General features: G+C 43.9%; 1 protein-coding gene across 1 annotated transcript in view; it reads left to right on the top strand.

Annotated features, from left to right (window-relative positions):
* The first annotated feature begins 10,174 nt into the window (after positions 1–10,174).
* Positions 10,175–26,104, top strand: part of NIPAL2 (NIPA like domain containing 2) — an 85,027-nt gene continuing 69,097 nt past the window's right edge. The window contains exon 1 of the mRNA XM_043601457.1: positions 10,175–10,362. Within this exon, the coding sequence (XP_043457392.1) occupies positions 10,255–10,362 (108 nt within the window). The 5' untranslated portion in view covers positions 10,175–10,254. The remainder of the gene's footprint in view (positions 10,363–26,104) is intronic.

Raw genomic sequence — 26,104 nt, 5'->3', positions numbered from 1 at the left:
TTAGAGACAAAGCCCAGATTGAAACTCAGATCTGCCTTAATCCCCTTCCCGCTGGCAACTGCTATAACCCTACACTTCATTTCCTCCCCAATACACCGGTGACACTCATACTAATGGCTCCAGTTCATGGATATTTACTATGTGTAGGCACTGTCCTAAGGGCTTGATGCTTACATATTTAATCCTCACAATTCCCTTCAGGACTGTGGTTCTGTCATTGTTATTATTATTACACAAATGAGGAAACTGAGTCCCAGAAATTGAAGGAACAGGTTCGAGATCATACAGCTACTAAATTGTGGCATTATTTGAATGTTAGTCCTCCTACATTTAGAGTTCTCTAAATATTCCATCTTTTGAAAATACCCATAAAAGATTTTTTTTAATGTGTCTGGTAGGGGGTGCGTGGGTGGCTCAGTCGGTTAAGCGTCTGACTTTGGCTCAGGGCATGATCTCATTGTTCTCCAGTTCGAACCCCGCTTGGGGCTCTGTGCTGTCAGCTCAGAGCCTGGAGCCTGCTTCCAACTCTGTGTCTCCCTCTCTCTGCTCCTCCCCCACTCATGCGTACACGCTCTCTCTCTCTCTCTCTCTCTCAAAAATAAATAAGCATTAAAAAAATGTGTTTCGTAGGTAAAAGCCAACTCTCTTTGATTAGGGACTAATATCTCAAGCCATTTTAGAGAGAGGAATGAGAACCTTCTAGAGCTACTCTCTCCTCCCTTAAGCAGCCAGAGGAGAAAAACACTGTCTGATGCAATTCAAAGAAGGTACAAATTCTCCTAAACTCATCCTTCAGAGTTGGAAACATTCTGCATGGTCATCAGTCCAAACCTCTCATTTCACAGATGAGCAAATGAGAGATAAAGGGACTTGCCTGAGGCCACACAACTGGTTTGTAGCAGAGCAGGACTGGAGCATGTGTAGTTTCTCACAGTGTTTGACTCTCTCCTTAACCTACACAGCCTCCCGAGGACTGAGGAGGTCTGGGGAAATTGGAGGGAGGAAGTGAGCTGCACTATTGGCTGACAGGAAGCAAAGCTAACACTGTCTCGTCGCACGCACAGTTTCTATGCCGTCCCCAAAGCAAATTGAGCACAGCACTGAGCAGGGTCCTGCGGGAGAACCACTAGACCAGTCCACGCTTCCTTTAAAATCCACAGCACACCACTGCTGTGACAGGCAAACAGGACAAACCATAGAAAAACAGCATTAACTGTGCACGTGAAAACAGAGGCTTTTTCTTTAGTTGCTTTTTTTTTTTTTCTTTTAATCATGTGCAATTCCAGGCTTTTTCAGAGGGAGTGTGTGTCACTGGGTAGAGCAGCAGTGATTCTTGACCGGCTGGACAGGTTTAGGAAGTTGTGTTGGGGAGGAGACGCCTCCATGAGACGCAGATGATTCTCCGTGCTGATCCTGGAAAATTTCACACACAGTGACAAAATTTTAATTAGCAACCTGGACCTAAAGCTGTTCCTGGATGCTACTCTCCAGGCATCAAGCTGTTCGATGGCTCAGGAGCCCACCAAACCGGGACTTGCTGTCTGTCCCTGCACACACTGACACTTTTCACTTTTGTCCAGGGCGTTCTCCCTTCCTGCCGTCTCTCTCCTTCCTGACACTTATTTTGGACGCACTCTTCCCTCAGGCCCTGCTCAAAGGTCAGAAATGTCTTGAAGCTTTTCCAGACCACTTTCAGCTGCTAATCACTCCTTTTCAGCAGTCTTAAGACGAAGGTCCCACCGCACTTAGCACCTAGTTAACTAGTTCATAGTTGGTTTGCATTTACCCGTCTCTTTACGTGTATGTTCTGTCTCCTGAACTGTAATTAAGCCACTCAAAGCAAGGGATAGATCTAGTTCTCCCCATGAATCCCAGATTCCTTCCTGGCACAGAGCTATGAGAGCAGCAGGCATTCAATAAACCTTGGCTACTGCTGATGACAGTATGATGATAATGTCGATGCAGGAGAAGGAAAAGGAGAGGCGGAGAAAGATAGAAAGTAAATCCTGTTCAAGTAAAACGGTCATAGAAAACCTACAGGACAAATTGGATTACTACAGAAACCAAGCTCCAGGCCAAAGAAAAGTGGTACAAATGATCAAATTTATGTCTGTGAGACTTGTGCCTGCCACATTTGTCACACCTGGTTCCACAGGCCATTTCATTGGTATTCAATGCAACACAAGATCATCTTATTCCCTCCTTGAGGAGCTCACTGTCATGGTTAATTTTAAATGTCAACTTGACTGGGCCACAGGGCACACAGACGTTGGGTCAAACATTATTCTAGGTGTAATGTGAGGGTGTTTCTGGATGAGATTAGGATTTGTGTCAGTAGACTGGTAAGCAGATTGTCCTCCCTGATGTGGGTTGGCCTCCTCCAATCATTTGAAGGCCTAAATTAAAAAAAGAAAGATTGAGTAAGACAGAGCTCCTTCTGCCTGATTGATGAGCTGGAACATCAGTCTTTTCCAGCCTTCATTATTGAACTGAAAATTTGACTCTTTTTGGGTCTCAAACCTTCTGTTTGGACTAGGACTGACACCATCAGCTCTCCTGGATCTCCAGCTTGCTCACTGCAGATCTTGGGACTTCTCAGTCTCCATAATCACATGAGATCTGTATCCATATCTCTATATTTATATCTGCATTTCCTATTGATTCTTTCTCTCTGGAGAACCTTCACTAATTCGCCCACCTAGCTGGCCTTCTTAACTGAGCAGCAGAAGTCCGGACTCCACCACAGCATGGAAGATATAAACTGGAAGAAAAGGATAATACCAAGATATGGGTAACTACATCTTGACCTCGGGTTTGTGGCCATTTGTCTAGCCCTATATTTCCCACATCAAGGCATCTTCATTTGGCAATTACATCTAAAATCTGTTGTGTTGTCACCTAAAACTAAGGTTCTTATTTTTCTCTTAATGTCTTCTCCAGTTCATGACAAGCCCCATCAGTGACAAACCTATTATATGGTAAGAGCTGAGAGGCAACTTTGCATGCCCCACCTCCATCTGCCCAATTCTTATTCCTTTGACAGAAAAAATCCTTTGGGTTAAGATGTCATGTTACCAGGAGAGTCCGTTTAGAATGCAAATAGCCATGGAAGAAGACCTATTAACGTTAGTATCTTGGCATGCACCCATTCCTAGATGCCACCTTGAGAGTGGAGACCAAAGGAATGAGACACAACACAGTACAGTTTCAGAGGAGGCAGAGGGAAAGATGTTGGGGGACTGGCTGGGGAGGACCAGCTTGGGTGGGACACAGCCTTGGGAAGTCCCACACAGTCAGATGTCAGTAAAGGCAAGAGAGACAGGATGCAGAAGGAGGACAGGGGCTAAGGAAAGAGGCCTGGAAAGAAATCAAGAGAAGGTCAGAGTCCCAAAAGGGGGAGGGCACTAGACTAATATTTTGCCAGTTGGACACTTGTGTTAGGACTGGCTCTGGTACCGTTTCTCCAGGCCTGAGCCCAGATACTCTTATCAGCTCTCTCCTCCCTTGGCCTCTCTCACCTCCCTCGTGATCTCTCACTAAATCCTGCTGTTTTCAATTCCATGTCGCTTGGATCCTGCCTTCATGTCTGGTTCCCAGATACAATTCTGCTGCTGTCGGCCCTGAGGGTCACACCAGGACTGTGCTCCACCCTTCATCCTGGTTCCATCCTTGCGGGATATATTTCCCACTTCGAAAATCACCTCCCTCTCATGTGGGTGATCCCAACACTCCCTTCTCCCTCAGGCCACCTGTGGCTTCAAAGACACGCGCTAGTAAGTGAAACTCTTGACTCTCCCTTAACAGACTCCTAACCTGCTCCCTACCTAAGGTCCTTTTTAGGAATAGCTAACACTCGTATAGTGAATTACATTTTATGGAAATATTGCCATCAACTATAACCTGGTTGGCACCCCCAACACTGAAACCACCCAGGCTTCTATTGGTCATTATTCCCAAAGCCAGTGAATACCTTTCATTTATTGTCTTGCCCTTCTCTTTGCCACCTGTGGCATAATTCAACATACCTTCATTTTTGTTACTCTCCCCTGCCCGTCTCCCTGGCATGACTGTATGCCACTTCTTCACGGCACTGGCTGCAGCCTTTGTCCACTCAGCCTCCCTCTCCTCACCTTGGTAACTGCCCCCACCTCCCTGAAGAGAGTGAGCAACAATCCCTGTGGGCCAAGCATAAAACCAAATCTCTCTGCTCTCAGTAACTGAGCCAGAGATGGGTCACACGTCCCAAATCAGGCCAGTTTTCCACCAGGACTTTCTAAATGAAGCTGGTTGGGGCACACCTTTAATGGATCTGTGTTGCTGTATAACAAATACTCTCAAAATCTCAGTGGCTTATAACAACCAATATTTATTTTCTCATCCATGAGTCTCTAGGCCCGATGTGGCCAGGATTGGCCTCAGGTGTGCTTCCCAGGCTTCATTCTCTCTGGACCAGCGGCTACTTAGGGCCTACTCTTCTCAGAAGAGAGCCCAGGAATACAGAGCAAGATGAAACACAGGATGCCTCGGATGACCTTGACCCAGAACTGTCACATTGTCACTATCCACATTTCCAAAGCAGACCATGTGGCCAAATCCAGCATCACTGAGAAGCTGCCTGTAAGTGGGAGGAATTGCAGTCACTTGGTAATTGGAGGGGAGGGAGGTGGGGAGGAGTGGGAGTAGATAATACAAATATCCCTGCATGGGAGTGGGGCACGAAGAACCGGGAACAGTAACCAACCTGTCACACTCCCTTTACCTTTCTGAACCCAGGCTCAGACATTAGGAGTGGATGGACATTAGGAGTTGCTCTGGCCATGCCCCCACCATGTGGGGCTGGCCTGAGGATGAAGCCCGTGCCCAAAAAGCAGTTCCTGGATCTAGTGGTCCGGCTCCATCCCTGCCGTCTAACCCTGCAGGTTTTAGTTATCAGTTACTGAACTTCCCTTTGGTTTGGGATTCTGTCACTCACTCTCCAAGAGGACCGGCAAGTTTCTTCTCTTACCTCTCAAGTGGTCCTTGTTGGCTTTGTGTTCTGCACTCGGCTCTTCTCTCTCTAGAAAAGGAAGGAGTCAGCAAACTCTGGTTTGTGCCAGCCACCTGTTTTTTGTAAACAAAGCTTTATTGGAACACAGCCATGCACATTAATTTACATACTGCCTGTAGCTGTTTCTGCACTGCACTGGGAGAGTTGGATAGTTATGGTAAGAGACCATATGGTCCACAAAACCTATTTACTATTTGGCCCTTTATAGAAAAAGTTTGCCTGGTCCTACTCCAAAAGATGGAGGCCATGTGGTTTCCCTGGCCAGTCTCACCCACCTGCACACTGGTGACTCCCAAATCTCTCTGGCCCCAGGCCTCACCCCTGCATCTTAGGATAATCGTGCACATCGTTTTCTGCTCAGATGCCCCACAAGCTCCTCAAATTCAAGGAGCCTTCAACTCCAGCTGAGCTCACCCTCTCCCCCTAAACAGAATCCTCTTTCCTAGTCCCCAGTGTGGGCAAGTTGTGCTGCCTTAGCAGCCAGTAGCCCAAACTAGAACACATCGTAGACTCTCTCTTCTCTCTCGTCCCGCTACTTCCCATGTCCTCCCCTTCATTCCCTTCTTCTCTCTCCCTCCCCTGCCCCATCAACAGGTTGTGCTGGTTTTGCTTGGAAACATTTCTGAAATCTCTCCACTCTCCAGCCGTCTTGTCATGTATCCTCACTTGAGTCATTGCAGCCTCTTAACTTGTCTCTCTGTCTCTGGTGTTTTCCACCTAAACCATCCCTGCCCTTCCGGCAGGGAATCTTTTAAAGCACCAATCCTGACCTGTTGTAAACTTACTCAGTGGCTCCCATTAGGAGTCAAGTCCAACCCTGATACCCCAGCACACGAAACCTAAATTTCCTGGCCCTGCTGGTCCTCCTGTCCCTATTCTAGGGTAGATCTCCTCTCACCCAAGACTAATGTGGAAATATGCACACTATGCTGTCTCTGGCCTCTGGCCTTGGTTTATGCCTGTTCCTGCTGTCAGCCCTGCTCACCCCCACCCCTCTTCTGCACTGGCTAACTCATCCTTCAGGATTCAGAACACTCATCACCCTCTTCTAGGTGACCCTCTCAGGTACCACTTACCTTCCCAAGCTGAGCTGCGAACAACTTTTTTCTTGTCTCCCAGCTCTCACCCTAAAGTTACCTGTTTACCTGTCTGCTCACCTCGCTGTCAGCCCCTGGGGCACAGAGCCCATGCTTTATTCATCCCTGTGCCTCTGGCTCCTGGCACCAAGTGTTTGGTGAGCAGAGCTGACTGTAAGGTGTTTCTCGCTCATATTACCAAGTACTGAATGTTTACAACAGCCTTTGAAATATCATTCCCAACTTTATGAATTAGGAAACTGACTTTCAGAGAATTTGCCCAAAGCCATGCCGCTGATAAGGAATAGAAGACTGAACTTAAATCCAGGTCTACCGACCTTGAACTGTTGGGAAATTTTGACCACAAAACCTTGCTTTTTTTTTTTCTTGATTAATCCATTGTATTAGTTATAAAATATATCACAGTTATGAAAGTTATGTCACAAGACATAAATGTGTATCTTTTGTAGTAATAATACAATAAAAAGCTATCCAGTCAGTAGTATTTTGTTATAGCAGCCCCAATGAACTGAGACAATATAAATTTTAAAAAATTTTTTTGCTTTCCTGATTATCGGTGAGATGGAACCATTTTATATATTTATCATTTTACTTTCCCTTATGAAAAATGCCTGTTTATGTGCTCGCCCATTTTTCCACTGGGTTATCTGGCATTTTCTTATTGACCCATGGGAGTTATTTATATATTCTGGATGTGAGCCCCTGTCAGTTATGTGTCGTGACAAATAATGTTCTCACTTTATGACTTATCTCTTTATATTTTATGGTCTTGATTTATGAAAGTTCTTAATTTTTATTGCAATTGCGTGTATCAATCTTAACCTCTGTGTTTTGTATTTTGTGTGTGTTTATTTGTTTAAGGAATTCTTCCCTCCCCCAAGGTCATCAATAGTAAAAGATAGCATTTACTGAGTACTCTCTATGTTTCAGTACTCATTATCCCCCCTTTTACAGATGATGAATGCAAAGCACAGAGAAGTCAAGCAACTCCACAGCAAATCAGCCGTGGAGTCAGGTTTTGGCTTCAAATGATGTGGCATCTGAATAGAATTCCTTGAGTTAACTGAGGAACAGACCTCCACCATTTCAGCACTAAAAATAGGCAGTTGATTAAAGGCTTTTGGTGTCCTATAAAGTGAACAGGACATCCCCTGAAGAAACCTCCTAAGAGGTAGAGGCCTTCACAAACCCCAGAGCAGCCTCCAGCAACTCCTACGCAGCCGGGACCAAAATAGCTCACACAGCATTCCTGCCGCCTCCTTGTGAACTGTGTGGAAAAGAACATTGGTCACGAATTCTTTGCTCCAACCACCCCCACACACCAGGACAGCCACAGCAACTTCAGGGGCATCTTGGAATCTGGAGAACAGCATGTCACCGGCTACACATCACACGGACCTAGTCTGTACCAAGTGCTGTCTTCCTCCACAATTAGAAGTTGTTTAAATAAATGCAAAGAAACAGAAAATGATTTTTTTTTAATTAAAAAATAAGATGGGGGCGCCTGGGTGGCTCAGTCGGCTGAGCGTCTGACTTCAGCTCGGGTCATGATCTCACAGTTTGTGAGTTCAAGCCCCGCATTGGGCTCTGTGCTGACATCTCAGAGCCTGGACCCTGCTTCAGATTCTGTGTCTCCCTCCCTCTCTCTCTCTCTGCCCCTTCCCTGCTCACACTCTGTCTCTCAACAATAAATAAATGTTAAAAAAAATGTTTTTTAAGAAATAAAAAATAAAATGGGAGTGAATTGAGTGTAGCAGAGTATGGGGGTCAGATTATAAAGTGTCTCATATGCCAAGCTTAAGAAGTGTGAACGTTATTGTGTCAATGGAGAGGTTTGGTAGCATTTTAAATAGCAAAGTAACACGATCCATTTATTATCTTGCTTGTTAGAGACTGTATGACTAGTTACAATCTGGCTGATAGAATATATTAAGCAGTGGTTGTGCCAGGCTCTGCTGATAGTACCCTCCCACCCCATACTGGTTTCTTCCTTGCTGACAGAGCTCGCCTCCCACTTTGGAGACTGGAAATGCTCAAGAATCACCTTCCCAGCCTCCCTTGCTGGTAGAACGTGGATGGGCATGTGACCCTAATCCTAGCTAATGGGACCTGAAGGGGAGTCTGCTGGGAGAGTTTGAAAAGGTTTTCCTCTCCAGTAAAAAGATGCATCAGAAGAAATGCCTTGACTTTTTTTCTTTAATTTTTTTTCAACGTTTATTTATTTTTGGGACAGAGAGAGACAGAGCATGAACGGGGGAGGGGCAGAGAGAGAGGGAGACACAGAATCAGAAACAGGCTCCAGGCTCTGAGCCATCAGCCCAGAGCCCGACGCGGGGCCCGAACTCACGGGCCGCAAGATCGTGACCTGGCTGAAGTCGGACGCTTAACCGACTGCCCCACCCAGGCGCCCCGACTTTTTTCTAAATGCGGTCATGTTTGCATGTGATGCCTGGAGCCGCCACTGCGCAAAGGGAAAAGCCTGATACATCAGGCATAGTAGAGCAGAAAGATGCAAGTGATGACATCACAGAGCCACATAGAACCACATTCCCTCCAGAGATAACATGTGTTTTTTCTCTAAGCCACTTGCATTGGGATATTCTGTGACTTGTACCCTAAAGCATCTCAACTGATGGAAGCATTAATAAATCGCCAACACAATGTGATATTACGGAAGATATTTAAAAAAACATTCTTCCTTCAGATATTAATTTGAAATAAATGAGCCTCTTAAAATTGCAAGTAGTTAGCTACCATATTAACTGTTCCTTGAACATTTTGGGTGCTCAAGCAAAAAACTGCAGAACTTGGTGATTACTTGCCTTCATACTTCTCTACCTAAAATGATTTTTTATCTCATTTCCTTCTCTCACCCATGCACTTCCCCTAACAAACACTGAAAACTTTCTCCCAGTTTTTCCACTAGGCAACTATTCTCTTTTCATGAAGGTCTCTCTGTAATGAAGTCATGGCAGTCAAAACACGTTATGTAAGAAGAACCTCAGCATTTTGTGAACAAAAGAATTGTAAGTTCCAGTGCTTCAGGCAGCAATATAGAATCCTAAAAATCTCAAGATATCTTACAAATCCTTTGTAGTAACCCAGTAGAATTTAAAAAAAAAATTTGTTTTTACGTTTTATTTATTTTTGAGACACAGAGAGAGAGAGAGAGCCTGAGCAGGGGTGGGGCAGAGAGAGAGAGGGAGACATAGAATCTGAAGCAGACTCCAGGCTCTGAGCTGTCAGCACAGAGCTCCCATGTGGGGCTCGAACTCGCAGACCGCAGATCATGGCCTGAGCTGAAGTTGGGTGGTTAACCGACTGAGGACACCCAGGCGCCCCCGATTCTAACTTCTTATATCCAGTAGCTGGCAATGTTTCAGCAATTCCTTCTGGTTCCATCAGAAGGAAAACCCATTTCTGAAAGAAACGTTGGGGTCCTCCATCCTCCAGCTCCGCAGATTCCTTCCTTCCTTGCAGGGATATTTACTGAGGACCTATCAATTGTTGGCATCGAGATGTAATCGATCCAACCTTTATTCTCGTGTTGCTTACAGTATTTCCGGGAACTCGTGACTTTCCCACATACAAACAACTTTGAAAAAGCAAGTGAGAAAAGTCATAGCTGGAGCTGCCAGGTACAGACGGGGCGAAGGGAGGAAGGTGGCTGGCCGCGCTGGGTTGGGCGCGTTTGTCTCCCATCCACTTCCGTGCGTTGCTGCCCGAGCGCTGGCCGGGGCTGGCAGCGAGACACCTCCCTCCCGGCCCTGCAGGTGCGGTCCCCCCGGCGCGCTCGGGGGATCCGCCCTGCGCGGTCTAGTGCGCCGCGAGCCGTCCCGGGAGGCCGCGGCCGGCCGGGCTCCCCGCGGGCACCTGGCGCGGGAAGACTGAGGCCGCGCGGGGCGGGAGCCGCACCTGCCGCCGCGCGGGGGGGCGGGAGCCAGGTGGCCCCGGCGCGCCCGCCGTCCCCGGCGCCGAGCAGGAAGTGGCTCCGGCGCGGCCGGGGCGCGGCCTCGGCAGGGCGCGCCCTCTCCGCGGCGCCTGGCGGAGCGGCGGGGCCGGGAGCGGCCGGAGCCCGAGCCCGAGCCCGAGCGCCGGGAGCGAGCCCCAATGGCCGCCGCCTCGGCTGCCGTGGACGAGCTGTCCCGGAACTTCACGTACGGGGCGCTGGGCGCCGGCAACGGCTCCCTGTCGGGTGCGTGGTACCGCAGGAACCAGGTAAGGGCCGGCCGGGCCCGTCGCCCGGTGGGGACACGGGCGGGGCCGCCCGCCTGCCGGCTCTCAAAGGACACCGGGCTGTGATGTTGCCAGCCGTTCACTTAACTGCCCCTGATTGGGGAGAGCGCGGGCGCCCCCGCCTTCGTCCCCCGGGCGTCGGTCCCTGGGACGGGGGCGCAAAGGTCCGCGGCTGTGACCTCCGCGGGGTCAGTCCTGAGCCTCTCGGTCCCGAACACTCCCGCCCTTCCAGCCTGAATCCGCCTTCTCCCGGAAGGATTCTAGGAGTGTGGGGTGAATCTCGTTCCACCCATAATCCACCCCCCTCCCAGGATCGTTTTACAGTTAAAAAAATAATAATAAGTGACACTCCATTCTCAGAAGCAGGGAGCTCATGAAGGGCAACCAAATGTCACCTCCGTGCAGATGCTCTGCGTGCGTGTGTGTCCCCACAGTGTCAGCACACAGCTTTTCCATTTCCGTGCGAAGAACACCGGTATTCTCGGGTTGCAGCTGCAAGACTCCCTCCTGTCTCACCGGAGTATTATTGGGAAAACATGGTCGGCCTAAACAAGGCCAGTTTATGCTGGAAACACATTGAACGAGATCAAAAGGGATTGGAGCTTTCCCTTTCTTTCTGGCTTGGTTTAAGATCAGAAACACAGTTCCGGCGAGCCCATCCTCTAGCCGTGTTCATATTCTTTCAAGTGGGGGCCTGTGATCTTGATGTAGTGGATCCCAGGCTTCCACCTGTGATCATAAGGGTGTTTTGTCTTGTTCTTTAACAAATCCGTGGGCCGCCTTATTTTACAACAATGTAATCAAACTGGTTGTTACTCTTGGTCTAAATCATGGTTTCATCAATAATAACAGGCCTAGCATTCCTTTTATGCTCGAAAAGCGTTTTGAATATACATTTCTAAAATGTTAAAATTTTGTTTTCAGAGATTTAACACAGACGATTACTTATATAAAGACAAAATAAGCATGTTCACCCTACTAGTTTTCAACAAAGAGGAGAGTTATTTGCTTTAAATCTGTTTTACCACAAAACATCCTAAAGTAGGAAAAATGAGGGGACTTTGAGCCTCTTTGTATGTAACCTATTGGACCTCTTCCTTCGCATGAGTTACAAAGAAAAGAATTGCTTTTTATGGGAAGCTCTTTGAGTCTGTTAAACGATGCTTATGCTCCTATAGATTATAAGCATGTTACAATGTGCTTATGCTAGAAGTACTCCCAGTAAAGGTTTAAGAATGGACTGTTTTTCTTTTGGTAAAGAAATTAGAGGGTCAGTAGTTGTGACCTATAGTGGCATCATCCAGAACAGGAAAAAAACATTGTTTTCACAGTGGAAACCCCTGTAATCAGTTTTCTTTGATGTTTCCTGGAATTCAATATTGTCTTGGCTCTCTAACATCAAACCACGTTACCACGTGACATAAATGTGAGGCCTTAACTTTATGTTTGCAAGGTCTAACTTGCCATTGACAGTATATATTTGTACAGGTTTAAAAGGATGTATCTAGGATATGTTCGTTGAAATTACTCAGCTGACATCTAAACTATAGCTCGTTTGAGGTAAGATTGTATCAACTTTTCCCATTATTGTAGAAATTTAGGCCATCTTTTAAGACTTACAGGACTGTGAAAATTGATTTTTTAAAATCCATTCAGCAAACATATTATTGAGTGCCTCCAGTGCTGGCCAGGTCAAGTAAAGATAAAATGGAGTCTTTTTTTTTTTTTTTTTTCTTTTCTTTCTTGACATAGTTGAATGTAGATGACTGGAAATGGGGGTGGTTCCAGAAAAACAAAGTGTGAGATACAAGTTTAAGATGCTCCCGCTCAGAATTAGCTTTGGTTGCTGGATAGTCAGGGTTTAATCAATTTTACCACAACTAAACTATTTGATGACAGTGTCTGTTCGCCAACAGCTCAGTCTCTCTCTGTCTTTCCAAGTGATAACCATCAGACTGATAAATTAACCTCCCTCATAGAAAAAGACCAACACTTTCACATAACAGATGAATATTTATTTAACAGTGGTCTCTTAGCATCAGTGTTGTCCAAGGCAAAAACGCGAGTGCTTCTAGAGGAGGAAATCTCAAAGCAGGTAGAAAGTAGTAGTTCAGTGGGGAAAATGTTTTGGGGAACCAGAGAAGTGAGGTCTTTGCCCCTTTTTTGGTCACTCAGGATCTACCTATGAAAGTACAGACGCAATAGAATTCTGTAAAGGTATTTTCTTCCTGTTCGACCCACAGGTTTTCAGTATAAAAGGTAATATTTCTAGGATGGTTATTGAGCCCTCTGCTTTGTACAAAACACTGTAGTCTTCAGATCCAGACCCTTCCTTCTAGGAGTGTTGCTAGGTGCTTGGAGAAATGAACTATGCAGGTAACTCCAAAAGCAGGCAGCATGCTTTAAGTGTCATGTGAGTGATATAAAGTCCTAAAGAAATTCGGAGCAAGGTGGCTTTTCGTAGGGGCCATCAGGGGTATTTTGTGGAAGGGTGGTATTTAAGCTGGGCACTTAAGGGTGGACAGAGTTTCGCTGATGGGAGTGCACAGGTGGAAGTCATTCCAAGAGAGGGAAAGTCTGGGGACCAAGGACAGACCATGAGGCCGGGTCAGGTGTCTTTTTGAATATTTTTGTACCTGGTGTACAGGTCACTAGCCATTCTGGTTGCAGTGGAGCATGGAGACTGTAAGGTGGAAATACAATTTGGGGTCTTAAATATGGCCATGGATTGCCTTGAAGGACTGGTTAAGAAATCTGGACTTTGTAGACAATGGGGAGCCATCGAAGGCTTTTTGAGCAAGGAGTGTGAGAATCAAAGCAAATTAAATAAAAGGAACTTAAGGTTAGCAGGATGCAGAGGCCTCAAATTGGCTAAATCCAGCCCACAGATGTGTCTTGTTTGACCGGCAGAGAGGCTTTAAAAAATGTTTAATACATTGCCAGCCTTAAAAGCAAGTCGATTGTATATGAAGTTTCAAGTTTCAATGATCTCTTTAAATGTTAGAAGTTCTAGCAGCACTTGGCCCTCTTCCCCACCTGTCCCACAAGCTAGCTGCGCGTTGAAGTTCACAGTTTAGAGCAGCTGTGCTCCCCACCTAAGACCCTCCCTTTGCTCTCATCTCTTTTACCTACTGGCCCCCGTAGGCATTTATTTTGCAACCAGTGTTAGAGGCTGTAGTCTAGTCTCTGCTGTGAACTGGAGAGTGTGGTTAGGCAAGTAACTCTGGGCTTCAGTTTCCTTTCCAGTAAAACTAGGGTTGGAATAAAAGATCTCCAGTCTCCCTTTTGCTATCTGATTGATTAAGTAGTGCCAAACCAGCAAGGTTGTGGAAGGAATGGACAGAAAGGATGAATGTAGGAAATATTGTGAAGGAGGGGTTTTGACCCTGGTTCTTCAAGTTTAAGCATGTTGCTAAGTATCTAAATTCACAAGGACATTGTCAAAAAGGTTTATTCTGCATAGGGTGAAATGAAAATTCAGAATTTTTTATGTCCTTTATTTGCACTTTTAATTTCCAATGGCTTGAATTTTTAAAGTCAACATATTTAAAGGAAAATTGATACGACTTGGCAGAGAAGAGGCAAAACCAAGAGACTGACATTTGTTATGCATTTACTATGTGACACTTTATAGCTGTTATCTCAGTGGAGACCCCCCAACAACCTCGTAAGGTACAGATTATCTTCTCTGTTCATGTAAGGAAACTTGTGTTAAATAATTTGCCTCTAGATCTTATAACAAGTAGGTCTAACTACAAGCTATTCTTATTCCTTGCCTGGAGGCCATTGCTTAGAAACTAAGGCTTGAAAAGAATGTGGCGGTAAGAGGAAAAATGAGGGGGGAATGAATAGGGCTTGTTTCATTGCACCAAAGAAGAATCACATTGAGTTTTATGTTGCCCTTTTATTAATTTTGCTTTGCTACCATCTATTTCTTTTCTGCTGGTAGCTCACCTGGCTATCTCTTAAAGAAAGAACCCAAACTTATAAATAACCAAAGGACTGGGTAGAGGTTGCTGGTCCTTTCCATTTCCTTCCCAAGAAAAATCCCTTTTTTGTTTTGTTTATGTTTATTGGGGTTTGGTTTTTGTTTTTTGGTTTTTGTTTTTTTGCCTTCCTTATATATCCAACGTGGCATTTTCCCATTACCAGGTTTTCTGTGAGATGCATGTATTATGAGGCAGCAAGAGGAAGGAAGAAACAGATTACCTCAAAGCAACTATATCAAAGCTTTCGTAAAAAAAAAAAATCATCATCATCATCATCATCATCATCATCATCCCATGGTTTTGTTAGAGGAAGAGTCTTAATGCCTCCGTGAATTTGGCAGACAAGATGTTTGCATTTCAATCTACCTGATATCCTCCTTATGGCTTGATTTATACTAACTAGTTATAATATTTGTATTGATGCAATCAACAAAATTCAGGCGATGGGAAACTTTGTCATTTTATAGGTTTAAATGGTTCCATTTCTTCAAAAATCATTTTTACAACAAAAAAAAAGGGAGAGAATGAATAGAGGAGCTGTAGATTAGAATAGACCTAAAAAAATAAAAAATAAAAATTAAATTAAATTAAATAGGCCTAAAAACCGTATCTGAAAAAGGATGCACACTTGGGTGATAAAACTAAAGGGAAGGCAAGAAAATGATTGCAGTCAAGTCAGGCCAGTGGTTCCTTGTGGGAAGGGAAAGGGTTGCGATGGGGTGAGGCAAAGGGAGGGCTCTGGGTGTGTGCCCAATTTCTGTGTTTTGATCTGGATGGTGTTATAAGAGTGTTTACCTTATAATAATTCATTTAAGTAATTTATTCATCTCTGTCATTCTCTCTGCGGTTGTCTGAATCCTACAATTTTTTTAAGTTTAAAAAATAATATTAGCATTGCTACAGCTGTTCAACTTACATGCTTTTTACCCAGGTAGACAATGGTATACCATATACACCCAGTGGGAAGTGGTATGCCATTGTCACTTTGCTTAAACAAACAACTGAGAATTATTTAGGCAGTTTCTTTTTAAGATGTTGATGATTGTTCACGTTGGCATTTGAGAGCTTACCATGGAAGGGATGATATTCCCCTAAACTATCCTTTTTGGTTTTGTATAGTGCAGTTTCAAAAGCTCAGTCTTTTTACCAGAGGTGTTGGCAAGTTTCCTAATTTCTCCAAATCTTGGCTTTCTCTGTTGGAATGGTAATAACAGTATGCCACATACTTTCTATGGTTGACAAAGGAATAAGAAAAGATAATGTATGGGGGCGCCTGAGTGGGTCAGTCAGTTAAGCACCTGACTTCGGTTCAGGTCATGATCTCACGGTTCGTGAGTTCGAGCCCCATGTCAGGCTCTGTGCTGACAGCTCAGAGCCTGCAGCCTGCTTCGGATTCTGTGTCTCCTTCGCTCTCTGCCCCTCCCCTGCTCATGCTCTGTCTCTCTCTGTCTCAAAAATAAACACTAAAAAAAAAAATTTTTTTAAAAAGAAAAGCTAGTGAATGTCCAGAAGTTAGCAAAGTGCCAGGCACAGAGAAAGTACTCAAATACTGGCTATTATTACTAGTCGTATTGCAGTCAACCTATATTATAGGAAATGCCATGAAATATATATTTCTAATAATTAGTAATTGTTGGACTTAGTTCCTTGTAAATGGAAAGAAATAAGAGAAATCATACTAGGTGTTTGAGGTAACTTTTCTTTCTTTAATCTAAAACCACTGACTTCTCTATCCAGTGCCTTCCTCATTCCCTCTGGTGTTTGCTGCCCCTTCACTCTCCAAACGTATTCACATTCCAGAACACTTCCTAATTGCAGTAATTTCCTAACTGGAACGCTTGGTATCTTGAAGCACTAAGGCAAGGATTCTTCCTATGGCTTCGGCCACTTTCCAGACTCCTGGGCCAGGGAGATGGCTGTGTAGCACTGGGAACAGTGACAGACGTGTTTGGTGGCAGCAATGTGGTCACAATACCAGACACTGATCGTAGTTTAAGCAGAAGGACCAGCACTCCCAACCTGGGAGGGACTGTTAATGTTGAGACTTCTGTGCCATTTATTTTAGCTTGGGTGTGCTTGTTTATTTGTTTTCTCCCAAAGACCCAACATTACTCTATTCCGTTTGCACCTCTTGATAATTCATCTCCTGCTGTGTTCCAGATAAACCTACCTTTTCCATGAAGTAAAGCTCATTGCCCAGTCTTTCCTGCTTCACAGAATGTCCTGACTGCCTGGAAGCTGGAAGGTAATAGTCCACGTCCCCTCACATAGTTCCCTGCCTGTACCTTCTCTTGTCACTTGCCTGGCCCTTGGTCATTCTTGGCACGGCCTCCTGTCATCTTTGGCACATGTCAGGAGCTACAGACTATTCCCTTATATAAATACAAGCTAACATATGCTTCGTCCTGAGCGCTGCACCTCACCAAGGATTGTGTTTGTCCTGGCCTGACCCCTTCAGAGACCCTGGCCTTGACAGGTCATTCCTACAATGAGAGTCCTGCTGCTTGCCTGCAGTCTCACACTGGTTTCCTAAATCACCCACCTCTCCTTCTGTGTACCCCTCCAACTGGTTTCTTCTTGGAGTAACTTGGACCACTGGCCTTTAGTTCTGTCTTCTAGCTTAGCTTAGCTTCCTTACCAAGAATGTTTTGTAATTAAGAGACCTTAGTTTGCAAGTCACAGAAAACCTGACATTAACTGCTTAAGTAAAGGAAAATTGATCAGCTTAACATGAAAGTCCAGAAGAACTCTGGGTCCACCTAAGCCTTGACCCAGAGGCTCTAAAAACATGGTGAAGGCTCAGTATCTCACTGTACTCTTCAACTTTTGTTCCTTTGTTCCTTTCGTTCAACTTTTGTTCCTAGAGTTTGTTGGTTCCACTTTTAGAAGATTTGCCCCACTAGCCCACATTCTCCCTTCCACTTCCAGGAGGGGAAGCTTGACTTTCTCAACCGATGAAAATAAATGGGCTTTAGTCTGACTGGATGAGGTTAGGTCCATGGCCTTTCCCATGCCAGTCACCAAAGCTAGAGTTACGGGGCTTGGTGTCCCCGAAGAATGTGGGAAGGGCTGGCTGCAAGAGGGGTCCTATAACCAAGAAAAGGAGTTACTATATGGCCCTAACAACAGTGTCCTCCTGCGGATTATGGTCTTCTTGGGCAACTCTCAAGCTAACACCCTTTGCAACTCATCTAGGACCTTCCTTTTCTGTATCCTGTCTCACATGAGCAGCCCCCAAAAAGTTGCCTCCTATTTAGCCTGCTTGTCTTTGTGGGTGAGACCTGACTAGTATAATCTCCTTAGAATCTTAGATTATAAAATCAATTTCTAAAATATTTTTATTAGCACAAGGTCTAAGTGGTGGCTTACTTCACCCCTCACACACCTTCAAAAAAAAATCTACAAAGGCCCCCTCTCTTTCCTATTGATGGAAAAGTCAAAGGGAATCATTTGGCAAAGGTAGTATACCTTGCTTAGTCTCTATCTTGACTCTACCTGCTTAGAAATTTCTTTACCATCAGCAATCACCTCTTCAGTAAGTTGGAAACTCCTAAAAGTTTGGTGGGTTTAGGTGAAAAAAGGTATGGTATATGAGTGCAACACTGTGTGCAATCCTAGAAGCCAGGTTAGCATTTCTAATATCTCATTCGAGTTTGGTGTTAATCCTGTGAATTCTGGGGTTTTTTTAATTTCTTATTCAGTCTCTGGACTTGTAGATGTCTGATTGTTCCAGGGCTGTTAGGGACATAACTTTGTGTTCCCTGTTGTCACAGCCCATATTGAGCTTGATCAGCTAATCAACAAATGAGAGCCTAAAATGCAGTCAGTATTCCACTCAATAAAAATCACATGCAGAGAGCCCTTCTTAACAAAGCAGTGTTGGACAGTGATGTCAAAGAAATCAGAAAACATGGACCATGTCCTCAAAATGTAGACATATATATGATGTATCATATGTGTGTGTGTGTGTGTGTGTGTGTGTGTGTGTGTGTGTGTGTTTATGAGAGAGAAAGAGGGAGAGGGTCAGGGAGAGGGAGAGACTGTTTTATAATTACTTGATAAATAACATTTGAAGGCTGGTGTGAAGCTACCCCTTGCTTATACTATCTGATGGACTGTTTACATTAAGCTTCCAGACTAACATAGTACAGGTATGTATTTGTAAATAAAAGAGCCAAACAGAAGAGGAAATACTATCATATACCTTTAGATATGGCTCTCTGAGTCACAGCAGTGGAGAAGTTGAGTGGTTCTTTGTGAGCAAGGTACAAACAGACCTCATATTATAAGCAGCTGCCACAGCCATAAAGTAGAGAAGAATTGTGAGTTACATGTAGAATGTTTTATTAATCTTTGGAACTACATTTGCAGACCCAAATCATAGTCACTATCATTGGCCCGGAATGAGGAGCTTGGGGATAGGGGAAATTATCTTGGCTGTGAGGAGTGGCCCTTTAGAGGTGATGAAATGTGCAAGTCACGGTGCCTAAGAGGTGTAGAAAATTTGAACTTGATTCCTGCCTTCTGTCAGGAAGATCTGGTGTGGTGGGTGGTAAGGGCCACAGAAGTCTCTGGCAGAAGTCTGTCAGAGAATGGCAATGTCGTTATTTCTCCCTCATATTGAGGCAGAAATTCCCCTGGTGGCTGATGCCTGACTAGACGACAGAGTTCAGTCTCCAGGTGGATGGAGCTGACCAAACACAGAGTTCGAGGCAAGCCAAAGGCCTTTTGCTCTTCAGAAGGACAGGTACCCCAGAAACTCAGACAGGTGTGCAGGAAGGAGTTATAACTATGAGAGCTCTCAGGTCCCCAGCTTTAGGGTGGAAAGCCTCTTCCACACCCTAGGCTGGCCCCGCAAAAGGCAGACTGCAGTCTTGCTGCTTTGAAGACAAGGGATTACAGAGTTTTAAAATTATTATTATGAATGTGTCCTTGCAAAATTTGAAAGTTATGGGACCTTATATCTGTCTGGATGGGAACAGTAGCATTCTTTGTGTTCAGCATGTCTGACTTTGTTTCAAAGATTCCCTTCCCAACCTTATATGAGGTTGATTTGTTTTATAATGGAACCAAGTTTAAGACTTCCTGAATTCGTATCTCACCTCTCTTGACTATTGTTGCTCTCCTTTTAAGAAAGTGTTAAAAGCACCCAAAGGACACATTATTAAATATATTACTTTTCCCATAAATTTTTTCTACTGTAGCTTAAATTTCTCTAAGGCAAAAAACATGATGGCTTCTTGGTAAGCTTAGGAAGGCTTATCCTTAATGGAGTTTGGTTTTTAAAAATAATGAATGTACAGTTATGTAAGTAAATGTGTTCCCAAGGAAAAGACAAAATGTAATAGTTCTTAATTGTATGAGAAGGCAATATGTTGGGCTTTTTCTGCCTAGGTTTAAGGTTGATTACAAATTGGCATGGAACTGCTTGTAGGATAGCAACAATATACTGTGTTATGTAATGCACATCTATTCTTTTGGCTTTAAATCACCAGATTTGGATCCAATATCATGAGACTTTTTCAGGATATAAAGGTAATAACCTTATAGCATACAATAACCAAGATAACAAATTAAAAATCTGTTCATGCCTGAACATTTTTCTTTCTTTCTTTTTTTTTTCACATATGGGATTATAGTTTTAACTCAGTTTGGAGTATTGCAGACAACTCAATTATCTACAAGGGCAAAGGAAATTAGTGGTAAGAACAGTCTAACCCATTCAGTAATCCAAAAAGCATTACATATTTCAGGTTGTCTCCAGTGTTTACCACTATGAATATGAAGATTGTTTCTCCCTGGCCCTATTGTGATTAACTCTCCCATTGCCCCATTGCCCCTGCTTCTTCTCTGAATTCCTGAAGTAGTCTCCTGAATGGTCTTCCTGTTCTCTGGTCTTGCTCTGTGCCAGTCCATCCTCCACACTGCAGCCAGAATAAGTCTTCTGCTTTTTTTTTTTAAATGTTTATGTATTTGTTCTGAGAGAGAGACAGAGAGTGTGAGAGGAGGAGGGACAGAGAGAGACACACACAGAATTCAAAGCAGTCTCCAGGCTCTGAGCTGTCCGCACAGAGACTGACATGGGGCTCGAACCCATGCATCGTGAGATCATGACATGAGCTGAAGTCAGACGCTTAACCGACTGAGCCACCCAGGTGCCCCAAGATGAGTCTTCTTAAAAGTAAAATCTGGGGGTGCCTGGGTGGCTCAGTCAGTTAAATGTCCAACTTCAGCCTAGGTCATGATCTCACGGTGTGTGAGTTCGAGCCCCACGTCAGGCTCTGTGCTGACAGCTCAGAGCCTGGAGCCTGCTTTGGATTCTGTGTCTCCCTCGCTCTCTGCCCTTCCCCCACTTGTGCTCTAGCTCTCTCTCTCTCTCAAAATAAATAAACTTAAAAAAAAAAAAAGGAAAATCTAGACGTATCCTCTAGTTTAGAGTCTTTTGTGCCATGCATAACACCACCTACAGATTCATGGCACACAGCGTCTCCTGCCTGCCTCTCCCGTCCAACTCTGCTGGCATCTTCTGCTGCAGGGCCCTTCAAGCACCCTGTTTACTGCAGACATAATTAAGTTAAAGATTTCGAGATAGGAAGGCTGTCCTGGATTATCTAGATGGACCCTAATGCCATCTTTGTGTAAGAGGGAGGCATAGGGAGATTTCATACAAAAAAAAAAGAGATGAGGTGGCCACAGAGGTTGGAGTGATAGAACCATAAAGCAATGATATGTCAGCAGCCATCAGAAACTGGGAAAGGCAAGATATGAATTTTCCTCTAGAGCCTTCAGAGGGAATGTAGCTCTGCCATCTTGGTTTCAGCCCAGTGAAATAGACTCTGGACTTCTGGCCCCCCAAACTGTAGGAGAATGAATTTCTCTTGGTTTTTTTTTTTCAACGTTTTTTTTTATTTTTATTTTTTTTTTATTTTTGGGACAGAGAGAGACAGAGCATGAACAGGGGAGGGGCAGAGAGAGAGGGAGACACAGAATCGGAAACAGGCTCCAGGCTCCGAGCCATCAGCCCAGAGCCTGACGCGGGGCTCGAACTCACGGACCGCGAGATCGTGACCTGGCTGAAGTCGGACGCTTAACCGACTGCACCACCCAGGCGCCCCAGAATTTCTCTTGTTTTAAGCCGCTACCAGGTTTGTGGTAATTTGTCATAGCAGCCACTTCTGTGGCTAATATACTCTCCAAACTAGGCAGATGTGCACTCTCTGTCCCTTCTGTTTCCATAGCATCTATCTCTAGTACAGATTTCACAGGTGATAGTCTGTTTGTAATTGGTGCTCTTTCTACTTCTTCTGAGCTCCTCGAGGGTACTTTGCATCCTCAGTTCCTGACATAGAACCTAATGTTCAGCAGTTGTTAAATAAATACCAAACAGACGCATGACTGAATGAATAGCACCACAGGTGAGCTTCCTCAAGATGTCTGTCTCCCATATCTAGCAGCTTCTCTCCAATCACTTGCATGGCATGTCCTTTCCCTCTACATTGTGCGTTTTTCCCAGGCAGTGTCTACACGTGGCTTTAAGTTAAGTGATGGTTTTATTTTTCTCCATAATATCTTTCCTTGGTTCAGCCAGCTTGCTTTGTGTTTCTTGCTTTTCTTGCTAACATGTCTTCTTTTAACTCTTTTTAAATGAATCCATATTCCCTTTAATTTCATTGAGTCTGTAAAGCAGTGATTTTTTTAAACTTCTTAGTTTGAAAATTTTCCAACTTCTAGAAAATTAAGAAGAGTGGATAATAAACACCACATGTCCTTCACCTGGAGATTCACCAGTTGTTAGCATTGTGAAACATTTCTTCTCTGTGTGTATGTTTTGTACTTTATGTTATGATATGCCATTTGGAAGTAAGTTGTACACATTATGAGTCTTCATGCCTAGTACTTAAGTATTACGAAGTATTACGAAGAATGTGGGCATCCTCCTGTCCCTTTCTAACTGTTCTAGAGATGAGGTAGTTGTCTACCTGTTTACAACGTGCAAATGCAGAACGGCCCCAGCTCATTCCTGAGAGTTTCCCATGAGACACGGTGAACTGAACACCCATTTCTCAGACGTGTCATCCCTTTGTCAATTTGGGCTCTTAACGGTCATTCCTACAGGGATTAGTTGACCTAAATCACTCAACCTGTGGCATTTCCAGTACTAGAAATTGAATGTGTCATTTGCGTGTTCAGGCATATTTTACTGCCTGGAACGGGAGAGACAGCCTTACTCCAGCTGCAAGGTGAATATGACTATTGCAGTGTTCGAAACTAGCCCTGAAACTGTGGTTCTTTTGAACCACGCACTAGCTCCACTGGGTTCTGATTCTAAATTTATGTTTGAAGGCAAAGCCAGGAATATGTTTGAGTTCAAAGCCGGAACTGAGACAGACTATTACCAAGTCCATACATCCCTGTTATGTCCCACCTCCATCTGGCCAAACCACCCCCACCCATGGATTAGAGGTCAACAACTTTATGCAAAATATCTGAAGAACCTTCTGGCACAAAAGGTAGGATAGAAGATAGTTCTTCCAGAGAACACAAAAACATCACTGATCCTTCTCAGTGCTGGTATTTTGAATCTCATTCCAGATAAATTCCTAGCTGTGGCTCCCACCATCTGTTTACCAAGACATCCTGGAAAAGTCAGGAATTAAGCTACAGTGGTGACAAGAGTCAGCACTGAACAAATTGAGGGTATGTTTCTGTGTGTCCGGCCCATGCTTCTAAGTGCATTATTAAGGGGCGGAGCAACCTCTCCCTTTGACTATTATCTTTGCTTTATTTTACTTGCACTGAGAGAAAGAAGCAGACTCTGATTTTAAAAGTGTAGTAAATTGACACTGACTAGCCAAAAGGTTACCTATTGCAGTCAGAAATAGTGATTCAGACATGAGCTGGGTGCCTTGCTGCCAAAGTTTGCCTGCTTCTAGCTGTGTGACTTTGCACAAGACACTTTCCTTCTCGGGCCCTCTGTTCTCTTTCCTGACCAGTCTCCAAATCAGTGAGGGGAGAAAGGGGGCCGGGGAAGGAGAGGAGATCTCAACTTCCAGTAATTCTAAAATGCTACAAAACATAACACTCTGAATAAAGTAATGATGTAAACTAGACACCTGTAATTTAAATGGCAAGTTTATAAGGGCCTGCTCACTATATGCAAATGATACTCCTGTTTGCAGATGAGGATTTTTTTTTAATTTTTTAACATTTTTTCTTCATTTTGAGAGAGAGCAAGCAGGGGAGGGGCAGAGAGAGAGGGAGACACAGAATCTGAAGCAGGCTCCAGGCTCTGAGCTGTCAGCACAGAGCCTGACGTGGGGCTCGAACCCACGAACCATGAGATCATGACCTGAGCTGTAGTCGGACACTTAACCAACTGAGCCACCCAGGCGCCCTGAAGATGAGGATTTTATAGCCATTAAAGCACATTTACCAGAGCCTCTAATTGCAAACAGCATTTAATCTTGGTGACTTCAAGTTACTGTATGTTCTTGAAGGTAATTAAATCATCTTATTTTAAAAACACTGCAGATTTGAAGTTTCCCTCCTTTCAATTAGGGACATTAATGAGGATTTACTGCACTACTATTATTTATAATTATGTGTGAAATGAACTTAATGAGTATGCAATTAACCTTAAATAATTAGGTAAAGTTTCTGAAAAATGAAGAATAAGATAGGCCAGTTTTACTGAGTGTTATCAGGAAACTGTTTCTGACACCTGCTTTATACCTACATATTTCTTATTCTTTGCATAATATGCATGCACTAGATTTTTAAAGTCGGCAAGCAGCTTTTTATTGTACACTGGTAGAAACTCTTAATTGTTGAAATCTGAGTTCCTGGGCAAGCTTGTGTTCTCACAAAAACTGAGAGCATGGTGTATTCAAACTCCAGTTGATTACAAAATATTCCCTTTGAGATCTTCCTAGGACCAAAGGCCAAAATGTACTATTTCTAGACAGTTTATAATCAGTTCAAACAGCATTTAATAAACAACTTCTTTGTGCCAGTTCCTATACTAGTCATTAGGGTTACAGAAATGAGTTGATAAGTAAGTCACAGCTCTGCCCTCAAGGAACTTAGAGTCTAGAGAGGAAATGAGCTTGTACAAAATCATCACAGTACAGCCTAGTATATGTAGACATAGAAGTGTATAAAGACTGCTCAAATCAGAGGAGGGAAGTCAGGAGACTGACCTAGAAGTCAGATCTGAGGAAATTATCCAGAATTCAGTTTACAGACATAAAGAGTTGGAAAACATGATATTTTAGGAAACAAGGAGGATAGAATTTAAGAGTCTCACATGCTGGTAACAGGAGTTTCCATGTGGAGGGAACAGAACAAAAGGGGGATGACATTCAGAGAGGAGGGTTAAGAACTTAACTCAATTGGTGAAAGACAGGAGTCCTCAAATTGAGGAAGCATGAGTTCTAAGCAGAAAGTAATTCACATGCTGAAAAATGGTAGGGAAGCTGCTGAAAACCAATGACAAAGACAATCTTAAAAGCATCCTGAGAAAAATACCAGACTACCTGCAAAGGAGCGGCAATTAGGTTGACAACCTACTCCTCAACAGCGAGGGCCGGGAGACAATGGAATGATATTACCAGAGCACTGAATGAAGTAACTGTCAGCCTGTATTCCTGTACTCAAAGGGAAAGATGACATAAAGATTTTTGCAGAATAAGAGAGAACTGGAATTCAAAGCTTTGACTGAAAGAGCTAACTGGGGCTCCTGGGTGGCTCAGTTGGTTAAGTGTCTAACTCTTGATTTTGACTCAGGTCATGATCTATCTCACAGTTATAGATGGAGTCTCGTGTTGGGATCTGTGCTGGGCATGGGGACTGCTTAAGATTCTCTCTCTGGCCCTCCAGCATGCACTCTGTCTCCACCTCTCTCTCTCTCTCTCTCTCTCTCTCTCTCTCTCTCTCAAGAAAGAGCTACTAAAGTTTTATTCAGGAAGGACATTGAACCCAAAAGAAAAACTAAGATATGAGAATGTGATACCCAAAAAGTAGAAACAACCGAAATGTCCAACACCTGATGAATACATAAGTAAAATGTGGTATATTCTTACAATGGAATATTTCCTAGCCGTACAAAGGAATGATACATTCTACATACCTGATACATGCTGATGCATGCTACAGCATAGTAAGCCTTGAAAGCAACATGCTAAGTGAAAGAAAACAGACACAAGAAGTCACATATTGTATGAGTCCATGTATATACAAGGTCCACAGCAGGCAAATCCATACAGACAGAAAGTAAATTGGTGGTTGCCAGGGACTGAGGGGACGAGAGAATGGGCAGTGACTGCTCACGGGTGTGGAAGTTGTTTTGGGGGTGAGGAAAATGTTCTGAAATCAAGACAGTGGTGGCAGTTGCAGAACTCTGAATGTTCTAAAAGAGTGTTGAATTGTACACTTTAAAAGGGTGAACATGATAGTACGTGAATTATATCTCCATAAAGCTATGTTTTTTAAAAGAACAGTGATCAGCAAAGAAGTAGATGAATGTGAACAAATAAGCAAGTATTGATTGTATGAAGGAATCATAACGACAACTCGTTTGGGGACATAAAAGCAAGGTGGAACTAATAATAGACCACCAAGAACATAGGAGGGAAGAGACTGTAGCTAAAACAAAGTTTTTATAATGTTCAGGAGGATAGAATGTTTATTAACAGTGGAATTTATGTCAAGAATGCATGATAGATTTAATATTAGAG

This window comes from Prionailurus bengalensis, chromosome F2, assembly GCF_016509475.1.
Source record: "Prionailurus bengalensis isolate Pbe53 chromosome F2, Fcat_Pben_1.1_paternal_pri, whole genome shotgun sequence".
NCBI classification, from domain to species: Eukaryota; Metazoa; Chordata; class Mammalia; order Carnivora; family Felidae; genus Prionailurus; species Prionailurus bengalensis.
The sequence above is the reverse complement of the archived record's forward strand: the minus strand, read 5'-3'. Positions and strand labels throughout refer to the sequence as shown.